Genomic DNA, 17,115 nt, shown 5'->3' with positions numbered 1-17,115 from the left:
AACGGCGTTCGTTCGCTTGACCACCCCCGTCACCACCCACAAATGGCACTTCCTGTCAATCACTGAGTGATGGGTCTGTGTCGTGACTGCAATCACATTCCCGATCGTAACACCTGGTTCGCGCACGCACATCAGGGCCTTCTCTACCTATAGGCTAAAAGGGCAGTTGCCCAAGGGCCCTAGGATTCCTAGGTGGCCGATAGCACCCCTACCCCCCATCGCATAACTGCCACCTCTAATAGTCCTGCATGGGGAGAAGGCAGAGGCGGGTACCGGCTCAGGGGGGAACTAGCAGCGGTGCAGCCGGTGCATTGCACCAGGACCCACTGTGGTGCAGGGGCCCATAGCTGCCGCTGCACCCCCGCTAGTGTCCTACGGGCCCCAAGTGTAGGGCAGACCGCAGTGAATGCCAACCTGAATCAGGTCCAGAGCCCACAGCCTGAAACAGCCACTGGATCAGTCAAAACAGCCTCCGATGACTGCTCAACAAGCAGCTGCTCTGCACCTTTCTATAGTGATAGAGGGCGTGGCTATGGATCAGCGGGGCCCATTGGGTATCTCCAAAACAGGCCAGTCCAACTTCACCCTCTTTATAGGTATTTTGTTATACAATATATCTAGTAAGGGGCCTTTTATTAAAAACCACATACGTGTCTTGAAAGGTAACTTCACTAATAACCACTATTTGCGTCAGTGGCGTAACTAGGGCAGGGCGAGTGGGGCACATGCCCTGGGCGCCATGTGACCGGCGGCTTGGGGGGGTGTGTGTGTGCCACCAGCCACGGTACCGGCCCGCCCTAGTTAGCCAGTGTAATGCCGACCGCAGTGTGTGCGGACAGCACTACACATTTACACAGGACTGGCGCTAGACTTCCAGCGCCGGTCCTGTGCTGCACAGCCGAACCACTTCCCTCCCCCTGAGCGCTTACCCAATAGTGCTGGGAGGAGGGTGGGAGGCGGGCGGACTCAGGCTGTGCTGCCAGCGATGTGTGTTAAACAGCAGCCAATGAGAGTCAGATAGACTCTCATTGACTGCTGAGCCGTAGCGCCCACTGCAAGAGCCGGCTCCCTTCCGGCTCCTGCAGTGGGTAATGGGAGACACATCATGACGTCTCTCCCATAATGCAGAGCGCGCCAGCCCGGGAGGATTGACATGCGGACGGCGGCGGGAGCCAGATCGTGGATTCAGGTAAGTATTTTACTTTTATTTATTTTTTTATGTCAGTGTGTATTTATCGGGGGGGAGGGGGTGGTAGACTACTCCTGGGGGCACTGCTTCGGGGGGGAGACCACTCTATTGGGGGGGACACTATCACTAAGGAGGGGACCACTATTGGGGGCACACTATTACTAAGGAGGGAACTACTACTGGGGGCACTGCTTCGGGGACGACGACACTATTACTAAGGAGGGGACTACTACTGAGGGCATTGTTTCGGGGGGGGGTTGACCACTACTGGGGGGGATACTACTGGGGGCACTGCATTGGGGGGAGCACTACTGGGGACTACTACAGGGGGCACTGCATCAAGGGGGACTTCTACTGGGGCCACTATATAAAGGGCACTGTATAGGGGGGACTACTACTGGGGGCACTACTGGAGGGGGGGGACTACTTCTGGCGGCATTGCATCAAGGGGGACTCCTACTGGGACACTATATAAGGGGCACTGCACAGGGGGGGACCACTACAGGGGGCACTGAAAAGCAGCAGAACCACTACAGGGGGCACTGCATAGGGGGAATAATTACTGGGAGCCTGCATAAGGGGGGATCACTCCTGGGGGCACTGTATAAAGGGCACTGCATATGGGGGATCACTACTGGGGGGCTGCATATGGGAGATCACTACTGGGAGCACTGTATAAGGGGAACTAATGGCGGGCTGCATAAGGTGGACTACTACAGGGGAACTGTGTAAGGGGCACTGCATATAGGGGATCACTACTCTGGGCCTGTATAAGGGGAACTAATTGGGGGCTGCATAAGGGGGACCACTACTGGGGGCCTGCATAAGAGGGACCACTACTGGGGCACTGGATACTGGAGGCACTATATAAGGGGTACTACTGGGGACACTGCATTAAGGTGCAAATGGAAAGAAATGTTCCCAATGACAAGAAAGGGGTGTGTCATGTTGACACGTCCCATTTTTCAGTGGCCATGCCCCTTGTGACCACGCCCATTTTTCAACGCGCACGCCTGCGGTGCGCGCACATGGGGGGGGCTCCATTTTCAAATTTGCCCTGGGCTCCAAATACCCTACTTACGCCACTGATTTGCATCAATGTTGTTGCATTTTATCATTATACTGTACTAATGGTAAGACTTCTGTTCTAAAAATGAACTGTCCCAGAGATTATTAAAAGCTTTACTTTTTCTGCTGATGGCAGTGGGGGAAAGTTTTGTCTTAGCTGGGAAGCTGGCAGGTCAACCTCATTTTTCTCCCCCATTTTGCTCTGGTATTACCGTTGCCATTCTGCCAACTAGATGATGAGCACATTTTTTCACATGCATCATGTTAAGGCAATTCCCATTGCCTGGCAAAGCTCTTCAAAGAGCAGCTTTTTTGTCATCCTACACGGCTGCTTCGGTTCAGACTGAACCATAGCACTAGCTTCCTGGGATAGAACTACTATCCATCTACACCCAACAGCCATAACATTATAAGCACCTGTCCAATATTCAGGGCCGGATTAACGCATGGTGCGACAGGGGTGGTCGTCCTGGGGCCCCCACACATAAAGGGTCCCCACACCCACCAGGGGTTAAAGTGGGCCGGAACGGGAAACAGAACCAGTTCCGCCTCCTCTGGCCCACCCATCGCCGCAGAGAGGTTCCATTTGCCGGACGCCCGCTGAGATTTTGTTACCAGCAGGCACCTGGCTCCCTCCCCACAGCGCCAGTGGCAGCTGGAGGCTGGAGCTTACTCCTGAGCTCCGGCTTCCGGCTCCCGCAGTGTGCTGTGCACTATGGGAAAGCTGTTGTGACGTCTCTGCCATAGTTCCGAGGAACAGCCTGTTAGACGGACGCGGACACAGGAGCGGGGCTTAAGTTAAGTATTGTGGGGTTTTTTTCCATTTCTTTTTTCCATGTAAGCGGCTTCACTACAGGGAGCATTACTATTGGGGTTTTACTGCTGGGGGCAATACTACAGGGAGCATTACTATTGGGGTTTTACTGCTGGGAGCATTACTACAGGGGGCACTACTAATGGGGGCATTGCATAGGGGGCACTGCATAAGGGGCACCACTATTATCGGCTCTGCATAAGGAGCACTACCACTGTGGGCACTGCATAAGGGGCACCACTACTGGGGGCACTGCATAAGTGGCACTACCACTATTGGGGGTACTGCATAAGGGGCACCACTACTGAGGGAATTGCATTAGGGGCACTACTGCTGTGGGCATTGTATAAGAGACACTACTACTGTGGTCATTATGTGTATTAGGGGCACTACTACTGTGGGCACTGTGTTAAAGCGGCACTACTGTGTGTCATAACATGAATAAGGGACACTACTATAAGGTGTAATGTGACTCAGGGGCACTATGTGCGGTGTAATGTGGATAAGATTGTGCAACTGGTAATATTTCATGTGGGTGCCTATATGTGTTTTTTTTTGCTGTGGGTGTATATTGTTTTTTTTTCGTGCGTGTGCCTGTGTTGTTTTTTTCATGTGGAGCCATTTCACAATGAGACATAACCCCTTTAACACTTGTTATGTCCTCCTTTCAGTATTTAACAAACAGCGCTAAGCTTGGCTTATCGCTGTTTGTCAATGTACCACTTACGAGCGATATGGTCCCCATTGCGCATACCCCGATTTCTTCCATAATTAAAAGGGGCCTCCACGGACCTTAATCTGGCCCTGATAATAGTGGGTAGTTCACCCTCATGACGACAAAACATTTCTGGCCTGCCGAAGCATGGACTCCACAAGATCTCTGAAAGTGTCCTGTGGTATCTGGCACCAAGCCGTTAGCAGCAGATTCTTTAAGTCCTGTAAATTGAAAAGTTGGGCCTCTATGCATATCTCACAGATGCTCACGGGCTAACCTTATCTCCCCATGCGCATCAATGAGCATTGGGCATCCATGACACCATCACCGGTTCACTGGTTGTTCTTCCTTGGATCACTTTTGGTAGGTTCTAACCACTGCATAACGGGAACACTCCACAAGACATGCCATTTTAGAGATGCTCTCATCCAGTTTTTATCCATCACAATTTTTGCCCTTGTCAAATTAGCTCAGATCCATTTTTTCCTGCTTAGCAATACACCAACTTCAGGACTTGCCATTGCAATAAATATATATGAAAGGGTCCAGGATTAAGTGCTTCCACCAAATAAAGGAAATTAGTAAGCAGCTTTATGTGCTAGCTTGGGGAAACCCAGTTTGATTGTTTGGGGGGGGGGGGTGGTCCTTGGAGGGTTTTCACCTCTTCATGATGAAGTAGCTGTCTGCACGTCTCAGGGGCCTATTCATATTATAAATGGCCCGGTATCCATGCGTAAACGCTAGTTTAGGTTACCGGGGCTATAAATCACCTGGGGTCCGCTAGGTCCCCCTGATATTCAGCAAACTCAGAAAACTTTCAGTAATTCAACTCTCAGTATCAACTCTTTTTACTTCAGCCAGTGGCTGCACCAATTATCAAGTATCAACTCTTCTTACTTCAAACAGTGGCTGCACCAATTATCAAGTAAGAATTGATAGTTAATTGTTGATGCAGCCTTCGGGCTGAGCAGTACTGCAATACAGAGCTATGATTAGGAACCAGTCCTGCAACAGCCTTGAGGGCTGGAACTCTTGGCAAGTTGTGGCTGTTACAGCCTTGAGGGCTGGTGAGGAGTGACGACAGGTGGCCTTTGGGCCTTGAAGCAGCCTTGAGGGCTGAGAACCATTGGCTGAATGTCACTGTTGTGCGACTTGTGCCGCCAGGTTCACACAAGCAGCAGTTGGTTCAGAATTTTCCTTTAATAAAAATGAAAGGGGCATGCAGGAGATGCTGTCTGTGGCCATTACAATTTCTGGTCATTCATAACCCATAACATTAAAAATGTTAGGCAGCAATGCCCCAAACAGCACATAATGGAAAGGAAAAAGGTGCAAGATGGAATTGTCCCAGGGCCCTCCCACCCACCCTTATGTTGTGTATATGAAACAGGACATTCACAGTTTAACAAACCAATCACTTCAGCGACAGGGACTGCTACTTGTGGCTGAAATGATTGGTTTGTTTGGACCCCCCACAAAAAAAAGATCCCATACACAAACTGGCTTTACAACATAGGTAAGGTCAGATGTCGTCATCATCATCCCCATCAGTGTGTACATCCTCTTCTTCACACAATATTAATTCGTCCCCACTGAAATCCACCATTACAGACGCTTCTGTATTATTTTTTTTTACTTAATTGCTGGTAAAGGTCTTCCTCGTGGAATTTGTAATTAATTTTGATGAACATCATGTTTTCCACATTCTGGGGAAGTAATCTCCTATACCGATCACTGACAAGGTTCCCAGCTGCACTGAAAACTCTTTCAGAGTACACACTGGAGGGTGGGAAACTTAAGTACAGCAAAGCCAGTTTGTGTAAGGGACTCCAAATTGTCTATTTTTCCTGCCAGTAGTGAAACGGACTGTCTGACATGCCTATTTGGATGCTATCCCTAAAATAGTCATCCACCATTCTCTGAATGGTGACCGTATCCGACAAAGTCACGGTAGACATGTCACTCATTGTAGGCAGTTCTTTCAGACCCAACCGAGTGTCATTAGGTATTGCTGACTGATATGCATCACCACCAGCAGTGGGTCTCTTAGGAAAATGTTTTTTTCCTGGCAGCTGCAGAAACTGAAGGAGAAGATGCCGTGTCACGTGCCGCTTGAGCTGACAACTTTTTCACCAACAGGTCTTTGCATCTTTTCAAATTTATGTCCATCGGAAAGAAAGACACAAGGTATGACTTAAACCTAGGATCAAGTATGGTCGCCAAAATATAGTAATCTGATTTCAAGAGATTGATGACCCTTGGATCCTGGCGAAGGGCTTGATCTACCAGTCTGACATACCTAGTGGAATCACTCAGTTTCAGCTTCTCCTTCAGTTTCTCCAGCTGCTTTTGCAAGTCTGAATAGGGGAATGACCTGACTCAAGCTGGCAGTGTCCGAACGTACGTCACATGTGGCAAGTTCAAAGGGTTTGAGAAACTTGCACAACACAGAAATTATTCTCCACTGCGCTTGACTAAGTTGCATTCCCACTCCTCTCCCTATGTCATAGGCCCGTAGTGTTGCCTTGGATGGCCTTTTGCTGCTTCACCATCCACTGAAGCATATAGAGGGTAGAATTTCACCTAGTTACTACCTCTTGCTTCAGCTGATGGGAGGGCAAATTCAACAGTACTTGCTGATGCTGCAATCTTCGACACACAGTTGCTAAATGTCGAAAATGTCCCGGCTGGTAGCTGATTGTAGCAGCTCATTTGATTGATTGCTTTCCCTCCTACCATCATAATGGTGAGAGGTTACAATATGAAAGTAAAATCATGCAACTCTCTGACTGTTTTTTGACCAGCAGTATTTTGGTTCGATAAGCCCGTTACTGGATAATCCAGTAGTGTATATTGCTAATGCATGTAAGGGCTGTTAGGATTTGGGCTAGTCCCGGTCACATCACTTTCTGTTGGTATAATCATAATGTAGTTAGAAATTTGACTACCTCTAATTATAATGCCTATTTGGCTAAAATCATACTAAATTTCCAAGGGGATATGCAACATCCGTGGAGCAGAAACATATGATGTTAATTACTGATTATGTCAGTACGATTGCATAATTAGCGTATTGGCAGTGCATAATAGCGGCTTCATATTAGTATAACAGTACGGCTGCATATTAGTGTATTAACGGTCGTGATTAGAGCGCTACTCCACTTTGTGCTGTAACATAGGCATGACTGTGCTTACAATGAATTGATTTAAGTCGCAATTGTGCGACATTACACGCATACTGAATGATGTTTAGCAAGAGTGCTGTAAGCTGTATATAGCTTAAACTACGCAGAAAACATATGCAAAATAAAATAAATACCCCACATATCAGTAGACACACCCCTTGCGGCAGAACACAATAGGCCCTTCATAAATTTCAGCTCCAGGCCCATGGGGATCTTAATCTGGCACTGATCACAGTATCATACAGAATTTCAGTCTCGCTTGAAAAAATGGTGAATCATAAAGGAAAAAGTTATTTTAAACTCTTATTGATTTATTGATGCAGAAGTACTTGGAGAGTGAGGATAGGGAAATGAAATGATGTAAATATGTATTAAGCACACTTTTTATACCACTTTCACATAAAATACAGAACTGTGACAAACAACTGACAGTCTGGATAGTTTTCAATAAAACATCACTTTTATTTCAATGCACATATACATATGTATAACAACCGAAAATACATATAGAAACACTGCTGTGCTGAGGATTGTGAACACTAAAAACTAAATAAACTGCTAAACTCATGTGAGTAATTCACCTATTATTAATACAGAGAAGACTCACAATACACTACAATGTGTGATCTTTAGGGGCTCATTCGCACAGATCTTTGTTCACGTATACAACGGGCAGTTTTTGCATATGGTGCAGATGCAGATGTACGCATCTTTACATGTGCGTCCATTCTCTACTGCGCCAGATGCAACTTGGCCGGATCGGTTTTCTGTGAAATAAGGTGTTTCAGGGTGCGAACTGGGCAGTGACCATGTGATCACATGTAACACCCTGACTTGTGGGAGTGTCATGGACGTGTATCAACAGCTCCGTGTGAGTCGTGTGTACGGGGAACAAAAACCTGTTTCAGACTTATCTCTTCCAGCTATCATGGCGCTGGTACAAGTGCACACACTACTGATGACGGTTGCAGCAGCCGGCATCAGATCAATGGGCGGCATGAATTTCCGCTTGCACACTCACATAACCCTGCATTAGCTGATTGCGTACTCACATTAGTTAACGTAAGATATTAAATCAGGCTTCTAAACGTTTATACTCACACACATATTTATATAGAATTTACATTCATTGTGTGCAATGAGAGCATAACAAAAAAAGACACCGTTATATAGGACATAAACAACATTAACGGAACAGTCAAGACATACTGTGGGATACATTTATCTAACTCAGAATATTTTTTTCCTATTTATTATAGGGTACCATAGGCAATAGTATTGTCTGCACTAGCCATCTCTTCCAAAATTTATCTGTAGAATACGCAACTGAAATGTGAATTTGTTACCAGGACTGGCCAGCAAAGCGCTGTCTTTCCTCACCCCTGTCAGACAGTACTGCCAGGGAGCTGAGCTCCGATGTAGTTACTTCTAATTATTTTTTGGCCTATATTAATAAATATGCCCCAACAGTACTTGAACTATAAACTTTAGACTTTGGCAATCAACATAATCTATTTTTTTTATTGGTTACAAGTAACTTGCATATATTCTGTATAAAAGTTTACCATTTGGCAGCGCTATTCTTAATTCATCTGAAATTCATAATGAGAGTACCGTACACATGATCCATTAAAATTATTTCACCATAATATGAATATTTAGACGTTCTAATTTGAATACTTATGCATTCAGGAATTGTAGCATTTGGCATTGTATAAAATGTGTTATTTGCGAAGATTTACTAGAAGTCTATTTTAAAACTATATAGTCAGTCTACCATCAATGCCAGCCTTGGTAGTAAATACCAAAGCTGGCTATCATCACAGAGGAAAAAACTATTCCAGTTTATGTAAAAACAGTACTTGGGATAAATAAATGCAAGTTGACAGGCATCGAGCAATGGTGACTGTACCAAAGATGAAACATTTTTACACACAAACCGAATATACAGTGAAAAGGGAATCAAAGTGTTAATCATAATACCTGGATATATGCACATATACATACATAATCATTATTACTTAAAACCAGATTTATCATTACCTCATAAACAGGGACTCTGGTATGGAAAATGTAGTTTCTGGGTAAGACGACAAATTTGAGCTACTCCAGTAACTACAGTTTCCAAAGTACCAAAGGAAAGTGTTGGGAGGATACAGGTAAAAAAAAAGTAGATAAAATAGCAATGGGCAAAACTGCGGAAGCTGAAGTGGGAATATGAGCTAATGTGCACTGTGTCCTATAAGATGAATCCCAATATTAAAGGGCCTACGTTCCCCAATTCATGAGGAAAACTACACTTTAATGTAAAAAAAAATAATAATAATATTGTTCTAGAGTAGCACTGACCGTGCGGATTGTAAGTGCTGTTTCCAGAAAGTGTAATGCCAGCTCTGCATGAGAAGCACCAAACGTTGGAAGTTTTAGATTTTAGATAATGTGACTGGATAATCTTCATACAACCGTAGTAAGTAGTAATGCCACCTGTAGTGTAGTGAGTGCATGTTAGGCTGCTTCATCCATAACAATAGTCACCAACACGACTTCAGTCTCACCTTTGTATTTTGCCAATACAAGTGACACCTTTCGGGCTGATGCATAGTCACATACAAGTCGTCCGCAGATGTGGACACAATGAGTGCTTGAAAGTAAATGAGGATCTTCACATGTATTCAGAGTTGGCCGCATTTATGTGGAAGGACCGCCACTATACACCCACCAGTGACAGGAGCCGCCATCGCTATCAGTGCCCATTTGCCCCAGATCTGTCTGAGATCATACTGATTTCTGCGTATGTAACCTCAAATTAGCCTGCAGTACAGTCTATATGCCCATGAAACACTTATCCTAGGTGCGAATGCCAGTTGCTGCCCATATGATTCTGAATCACCCGTAGTTGTTCGAAGTTGCTATGCATGCACAGTGCCAAAAATAGCAATATACATTACCAAACCGGATTTGCCTGCAACTGTGAATCAGCCCTTTTGTTTCTAAGACACATTGCTACGGAGCCGTAACTAGACTTTTTGGTGGCCTGTGCCAGAAAGAGCATTAGTGCCCCCGCCACCCCCCCATTTTTCAAATAGGGACATAAGACATGCATCCGAAAAAGGGCTATTGCCTTATGGGGAAGGGCCACGGAAGGGATAGGGAAGGCCAGGAGCGGCTGAGGATAAAAGAAGAGGAAGTTACAAGTGAGAACGATAATAAACAGAAAATTGACAGGCCAAACAGCGCCCCCTGCCCTGCGGTGCTCTATGCCATGGCACTGGTCGCACTACCCTAGTTACAGCCCTGCATTGCTATTACAGTATAAAGACATCTGTACTGATATCCTCGTTTGTATGAATCATATCTGCCTACTTTTGATAAAGCATTTCATAGAGATTGTGGAAGTTACAATTATGCAAGCGCAGCGCTAAAGAGGTCGTTCAATGTTCTGCCTAAGAGGCGTGTCATAAAACTGACTTACATCCAACTGTAGGTGAGCACGAAAGCAGTTACATAGTCCTGTATTTATAAATATATACCAAAATACCCATAATGATAATCATGTTTTTCTTAGGAAGCAGCCAGTGATGGACATATTGGGATAGTGCATGCCGGGCACGTAGATAAGCCAATAATGTGGTAAATGTGCACCTGGAATTTATACCAGACCAGATGAGCACTGAGACGGTCTCAGCATCTGTTTCCTCCCGCCCCTGTCATGGTATAGGCATACTCAGTTATACAGTGCATTTCCTATGGAATGTATTTTCACCACACTAATGCTTGAAACACCACGGATTAAGATATCGGAATTTAAAAAGTATCCTCCACATAAATTAAAAACTTAGCACGTTTTTGTATCAAGACTCTTGTTTGTTTGAAAAGTTTTTTTTAACTCAGCAGCTGAGGGTCTTTTCTTAGGGTCAGGGGACAGCATTCTCCTGATCTCGTATTCCTTTAAAGACATACATTTAAAAAAGGTAATTATGAGAAGGAAATACATGGGGAAGGAGACGCAGTGAAACTTTAGTACGGATATACAGTACCTCAACGGGGTTGTCCTCTACAAGCTTCTGGGGCAATTCACCTCTCCGGATTTTCACCCATTCCTAAAAGGTAAACAAGGGAAAATACATGGATCATACCCCAATGACTTTGGTGGAGGGAGGGGATACAGATTCTGTGCCGGAGAATTTTCTAGGTTTGGCTTAAGTCACAGGTTCTTAAACTCAGTCCTCAGGACCCCAAACAGTGCATGTTTTCCAGGTCTCCTCTCAGAATCACAAGTGAAATAATTAGCTCCACCAGTGACTTTTAAAATGTGTCAGTGAGTAATGACTACACCTGTGCACCTGCTGGGTTACCTGGAAACATGACATGTGTGGGGTTCTTATGACCGATTTTGAGAACCACTGGCATAAGTTATTTAATGACCATGCTTTAGCAAAAGTAAAAATAGACCTTTAAAAGCCCGGCCTTCTACCTCTATTGGATCACACCCTTAATTAACTTTAAGATGTTTTCCTAAAATACTAATCATAGCCCCTTAAATGTGTCATCAGAGTAAGGCGCCATCATGAGTTATAACTGCAAATCTTAACGTTTTAATGAAATTAATTACTTGTGATTTCATATATAAAAAGTTATAATATATGGTTTTATCAATTTTTACGGCACAAAAGACAACCCACTGAAACGAAGGGCAGACATGCAAATGCCACCAAAACGGGGGACAATCAAATTTGAGAGGTGATGTGCCTTTAAAAATGCTCTGCGGTTACCCACTAAATCGGAAACACGTCCCTAAATGTGCAGTCCCCACCGCTTGAACTATGCTAGAAAACCTGGACCTGCAGCAATAAGACTAAATACTGTGGGGCACTTCCTCATTTAGGAGCCCCCAGATACTTCTATAAGAGAAGGCAATAGCTACAGTCATTGCCATCTTCATGTTCTAAGCCTTGAGAATTTCTGTATAAATGGCTGCAGCCACAACCAAAACAAAGTCGGTAAGGTGAGTTAGGCATTAGTGTTAGTATAATTACCAGTTTGATCGGGATTCTGCCTGTCGGGATGCCATTGTCGGTATTTTGACCGTTGGCATCCTGACCACCAGGATACTGTACCCAACCCTATGTTAGAACCAGAGCTTTTTTGTGGTGATACTCAGTAGTAACGACACCTTTTTTTGTCTAATTTTTAATTCTTATAACTAGTTCCAGAAGCAGTATGAAATCTGTAAATAATCTAGTAACTTTAAGGTAGTATCACCACATTTTTTTTAATCGAAAAAATTAAATTCTGATAACTTGGCGTTAAAACTATTTAACAACCTAATTATAACACTTTTACTGCTTCTTGCATTTGAAACTAAAATAAAAGTGTCATTATTCTGTGATCTTTGTATATTCACCTTAATGCTGTAGAGTGAGTTATTTTACTAAAGGGGCAATATGGCATTTTCACAGAGGTATCCAGGACAGAGGGCATACAAAGACAAACTACTTACCAATGGAGCCTGAGCAAAAACGCGGATAGAAGAGCTAACAATTCGGGTAATATTAGCAAATGTCATATATTCCAACTCACTAATGTCTTAAAGTAGTCCTGTGAGATTCTTTACTGAATTCATGTTCCATGCGTGTTAAGAAGTCTATTCAGGCCCGATCATGCACGTCACGCCCATGTCGCTAAGGTGAGGATTTTCAATGTTCTAAATTATTGTTGTTGCTATATTGTATTTTTATTTTCTTTCTTTTATTTTTCTCTTTCTTTCTCTCTTTTTTGCTTTCCTCTCTCTCCCTTTCCCCTGCCTCTTCCTTCTACCCGAGATTATCATATGTTGTTTTTGATGGCGACTAGCTCTAGGCGCACAACCCTCCGGGTTGTTTCAATTAACGCAAAGGGCTCAATATCCCAGAAAAACATCCCAGGGTGTTACGTGAGCTTTATGCCCTTAAGGCTAATGTGGCTTTTATCCAGGAGCCACACTTTAAAGCTGGTGCGGCCCCTTTCTTGAAAGCACGCAACTTCCCTAATACTTTCTATAGCAACAATAACAAAGGTAAAACTTTAGGCATAGCAATTTTGTTTTCCCGTCATCTCCCTTTCACAGCTCTGGAGCACTTTTCTATAGTTGATGGTCAGGCACTATTAGTCAAGGGTACTCTTTAGCAAATCTACACCTTGGTGAGTCTCTACGCACCCAATGGCAACCAAGCCTTATTCTTAAAGATGGTGTTAGACCGCATTGATGCTTTAAAAGAAGCATCAAATAAACCTTATTCTAGGGGGCGCTTTGAACTGGACACTATCCTGATGTGGATACTTCAACTTCCTCCTGTATCGCCCAACTCAACCATACCAGAGTGTCCGACGCACACTACATGAACACCAGCTGGTTGATATGTGGCGGCTCCAACACCCTACTGACCGTGACTACACATTTTTCTCCCCTCCCCATAACTCATATTCTAGCCTGGATTATTTTCTACTGCGCCATAGGTTTTTACAACTCTTACAACATTCCTCCATTGAACCAATGACTTGGTCCGATCACGCCCCGATCACTCTTACGCTTTCTACCAGTCTCGCCTCCCATAAACCTTGAAGCTAGCGCTTGAATGAAAGCCTTCTTTCTGACGCTTATTGCAAGCCTCAGTTGGACCAAACTCTCACTGACTATTTTGAATTGACTCACCTGAGGTTTCTAGTATTACTGTATGGGAGGCTCACAAATGTGTGCTGCTGGAAAAATGTATCCAACTTGGTTCATATCTTAAAAAACAGCGTCAAGGATATAAGCTGTTTTTGCTCCAACAAATTAGATCACTTGAATTGACACACAAAGCCTCTGGGCCTGATTCAGAGCCGGACGCTCTGACCAGAGCGCTCGCTCTGAATCAGGGCCCTCCTACCTAAACTTGGAGCGGCCTTTTGGACACTTGCATAGCTGTGGGTTACCACCCACAGCTTATGCGAGGGTCCATGATGATGGTCGCGATGGGCAAGACCATCGGGCTTGCGACGAGACCCTGCGGTAGGGTCTCGCTGCCGCAAGCCCTGGAGTGATTTTGGCTCTATCAGAGCCAAAATCACTCCCACTGACATCACTAGTGATGTCAGTGGGGCCGGACCCAGACGGTAGGCGTTCCCATGGGAACGCCTCCGTCTGGCAGCCACGCCCCCGGCATGCCCACCAAAGGGGGCGTGCTGTCACTCAACATCGACAGAACGCCCTCTTTGGTGCGAGACCCCGAGCGACGGCTTCCCCGTCGCTCGCCGGGTCTCGCGCATGCGCACGACGGAGCAGCCTCCATCGTGCACATGCGCATTTGGGTACCATCGACCCGCTTGCGAGCGTCTTGCGCTCGCGAGCAGGTCTGAATGAGACCCTGTGTCAGTTACGTACCAGAAGGCACTACTCTCAGCTCGAACTGAACTTAACAAAATATTGAAAGAAGGGGTGAAAAGGGATTTTCGTTTATGTAGAAACCGTTACTTTCAATGGGAGAATAAGCCAGGTAAATTATTGGCATGGCCTTACAGGCCCAGAGAGCACTATCCTTTATAAAGGTGATCAAGGATGGGACTGGTAGAGATTATAGACTGACCCCAGATATTGCCTCAGCATTTCACTCTTATTATTCGAGGCTGTATAACCTTTAATCCCTGGATTCTCCTTCAGGGGTTGCTGCTTTGTTTCAGTCACTTGAAGCCCATGTTGCGGTTATCCACAAGGAAGGTAAGGACCCGGCTCTATGTTCCAGTTATAGGCCAATCTCCCTCCTGAACACGGACATTAAACTATTTGCCAAGCTAATTGCGAACAGAAGTTGGTGTTGTCCCAGGCCGTGAAGCACGAGACACCACTAAGGTAATTGATCCGATACATCTCACTCTGATGGAACAGTCCCCTGCCCTTCTGATCTCTACTGATGTAGAGAAGGCTTTTGACAGAATAAACTGTTTGTTCATGAGGGGGTTACTGAGACACATGGGATTGGGTCCTGCCTCCTTGCAAAGGATCCTGGCCTTATATACTATACCTACGGCTTGAATTAAGATCAACGGTGCCCTTTCTGACCTGGTTCAGATTCCCAAATGTACTAGACAGGGTTTCCCCCTATCCCCGCTTATTTTTGTTTTGTGTATGGAGGCATTGGCTACGGCTATCAGAATGAACCCTGACATATCTGGGCTGTTTGTAGACGAGCGTGACTATAAGCTGGCGTTATTTGTAGACAACCTCCTGGCCGTCCTGACCAACCCCTCCATTTCAATACCAAACCTCGTTTCTAAATTTCGTGAATTTAGTTTTCTTTATAATTTCAAAATAAATTATTCTAAATCCATACTGGTTAACCTTGTGGTTCCTCCAACAGTAGCCGAAGGTCTGAAAGCCTCATTCCCCTTTTCCGGACATCTCTCGAGACTTAAAATATTTTGCTGAATCGTGATCTATCACGGTTATATTTAGATCATCTTTTACTTCTCCTGGCAAAGATTAGAGGTAAACTTCGAGACTGGCACCGGGACACGTTCTTGTGGCTGGTTAGGGCAAGTATATTTAATATGAATACACTTCCCAGAATACTTTACTTTCTCCAGACCTTCCCGATATGTGTCCCTAGGAGCTGGTTTCTGAACATTCACCGTCTGGTGAGGGATTTTGTTGGGTAAGGGGACGACCCCACTTTAGACATTATGTGCTCTTTCTATGCAGACATTTGGTGGGGGTTACAGTTACCCCACTTTTTACATATTACAAGGCAGTGGCTCTCAGAGTCTTAGAATGGACCCGACCGGAGTCGGACAGACAGTGGGTAATACTTGAGAATCACAGACTCCCAGTAGGTCTTGGACTGTACACATGGTTACCGACACTTCTCTATATTACTCATACCACAATCGGCCTGACACTGTCCCTTTGGAAATCCTTAAGAAAAAGGCTGTGTTTCGCTTCTTTATTTTCACCTATAATTCCGCTTTTACATAATATGAGATTTCAACCTGGGGATAACTCACTCCGCCTTCTGCCTTTGGATTAAGGCTGGGGTGGTGCGGGTCAGCCAGTTGGTCTCCTCATCTGGCATTGACTCCTTTAACCAGGTTCAAGAGACTTAGGATCTACCAGCCTCCGAGATTTGGAGATAACTCCCTAATCATAATTTTGTGTCTAGCAACCCAATCCGTGAGGCTGTTAGTAGACTCATTTTGAATCGATGTGTCTGTCCAAGTCTCATCCTCAACATTTTCTCTCCCCTGGCTATAAACTTCTCATAAAGGACACTTTTCCCACGTTGCCGTGCTTTACAGCTGACTGGGAAAAGGATTTGGGTATAATGTTATAACCCTAAGATTCAGACCACAATGTCTTGTTCGCATAGCTATACGGTGGTGGACACTCCGTTTAAGGTTCTTGCCTGTTGGTACAGATGCCCCTCAGTGCCTGATAAAATGTACCCTGGGGTTTCCGTTACATGTTGGAGATGCGCTTCAGCGGTCTGTTCCCCTTTCCATATCTGGTGGGAATGTGTTACTTTGTGCCCCCTTCTGGAACTCTGTGATCTCTTTATCTAAAGAGTCTGTAGACCAGGACATTAGTTCAGAACCTGCTTTCTGGCTCCTTAAAAAGATTGATGGTACAGTGTCATCCTATAAATAAAAATTTTTTATTTTGAAACATCTCAATAGTGCAGCCAAGGCTGTAATTCCAGTTCACTTGCGGTCTCAGACTCCTCCAACCTACCGGAATGGTTCTCCAGACTGGAATTCTATTTATCTATGGACAATCTTATGATGTCTGGAGCTTCTACATTTAGAGAGTTCAGCAATATCTGGGGGTCTTGGTTCCTATTTAAGACCTCTCCCTTTTATTCAGGCCACATTAGTGGGGTTTCTTAATTTGCTTTACTGTTCAACTAGTTCTTTGGAGATCATCTCAGGTGGTCCCTCTCTCTTCCCCCTGCCTCCTCATTCTTACTTTCATAATTTCTTTTCTGCTCTCTTTTATGATGTTATTTTCTGGTCTGATTGATATTTTTTGTGTACATTGTTTTTTTTATGTTATTCTGATTTTGTTGGAATTTTATTGCTATGCTTTGAATTGGTGCTCTGCACCTTCTGTTACAGTTTTTGAAGATCTAATAAA

At 44.8% G+C, this 17,115-nt stretch overlaps 1 protein-coding gene across 1 annotated transcript in view; it reads right to left on the bottom strand.

Annotated features, from left to right (window-relative positions):
• Positions 1 to 7,433: 7,433 nt before the first annotated feature.
• LOC148518669 (interferon-induced, double-stranded RNA-activated protein kinase-like) overlaps positions 7,434 to 17,115 on the bottom strand; it is a 116,756-nt gene continuing 107,074 nt past the window's right edge. Inside the window, exons 22-23 of the mRNA XM_088477430.1 lie at positions 11,009 to 11,071; positions 7,434 to 10,917 (exon numbers count right to left, since the gene is read on the bottom strand). Of these exons, the coding sequence (XP_088333556.1) occupies positions 10,807 to 10,917; positions 11,009 to 11,071 (174 nt within the window). The 3' untranslated portion in view covers positions 7,434 to 10,806. The remainder of the gene's footprint in view (positions 10,918 to 11,008; positions 11,072 to 17,115) is intronic.

Source organism: Taudactylus pleione, unplaced genomic scaffold (assembly GCF_031769625.1).
Source record: "Taudactylus pleione unplaced genomic scaffold, aTauple2 ptg000201l, whole genome shotgun sequence".
Taxonomy (NCBI): Eukaryota; Metazoa; Chordata; class Amphibia; order Anura; family Myobatrachidae; genus Taudactylus; species Taudactylus pleione.
Note: the sequence above shows the minus strand (reverse complement) of the source record. Positions and strands in the feature narration are given on the sequence as shown.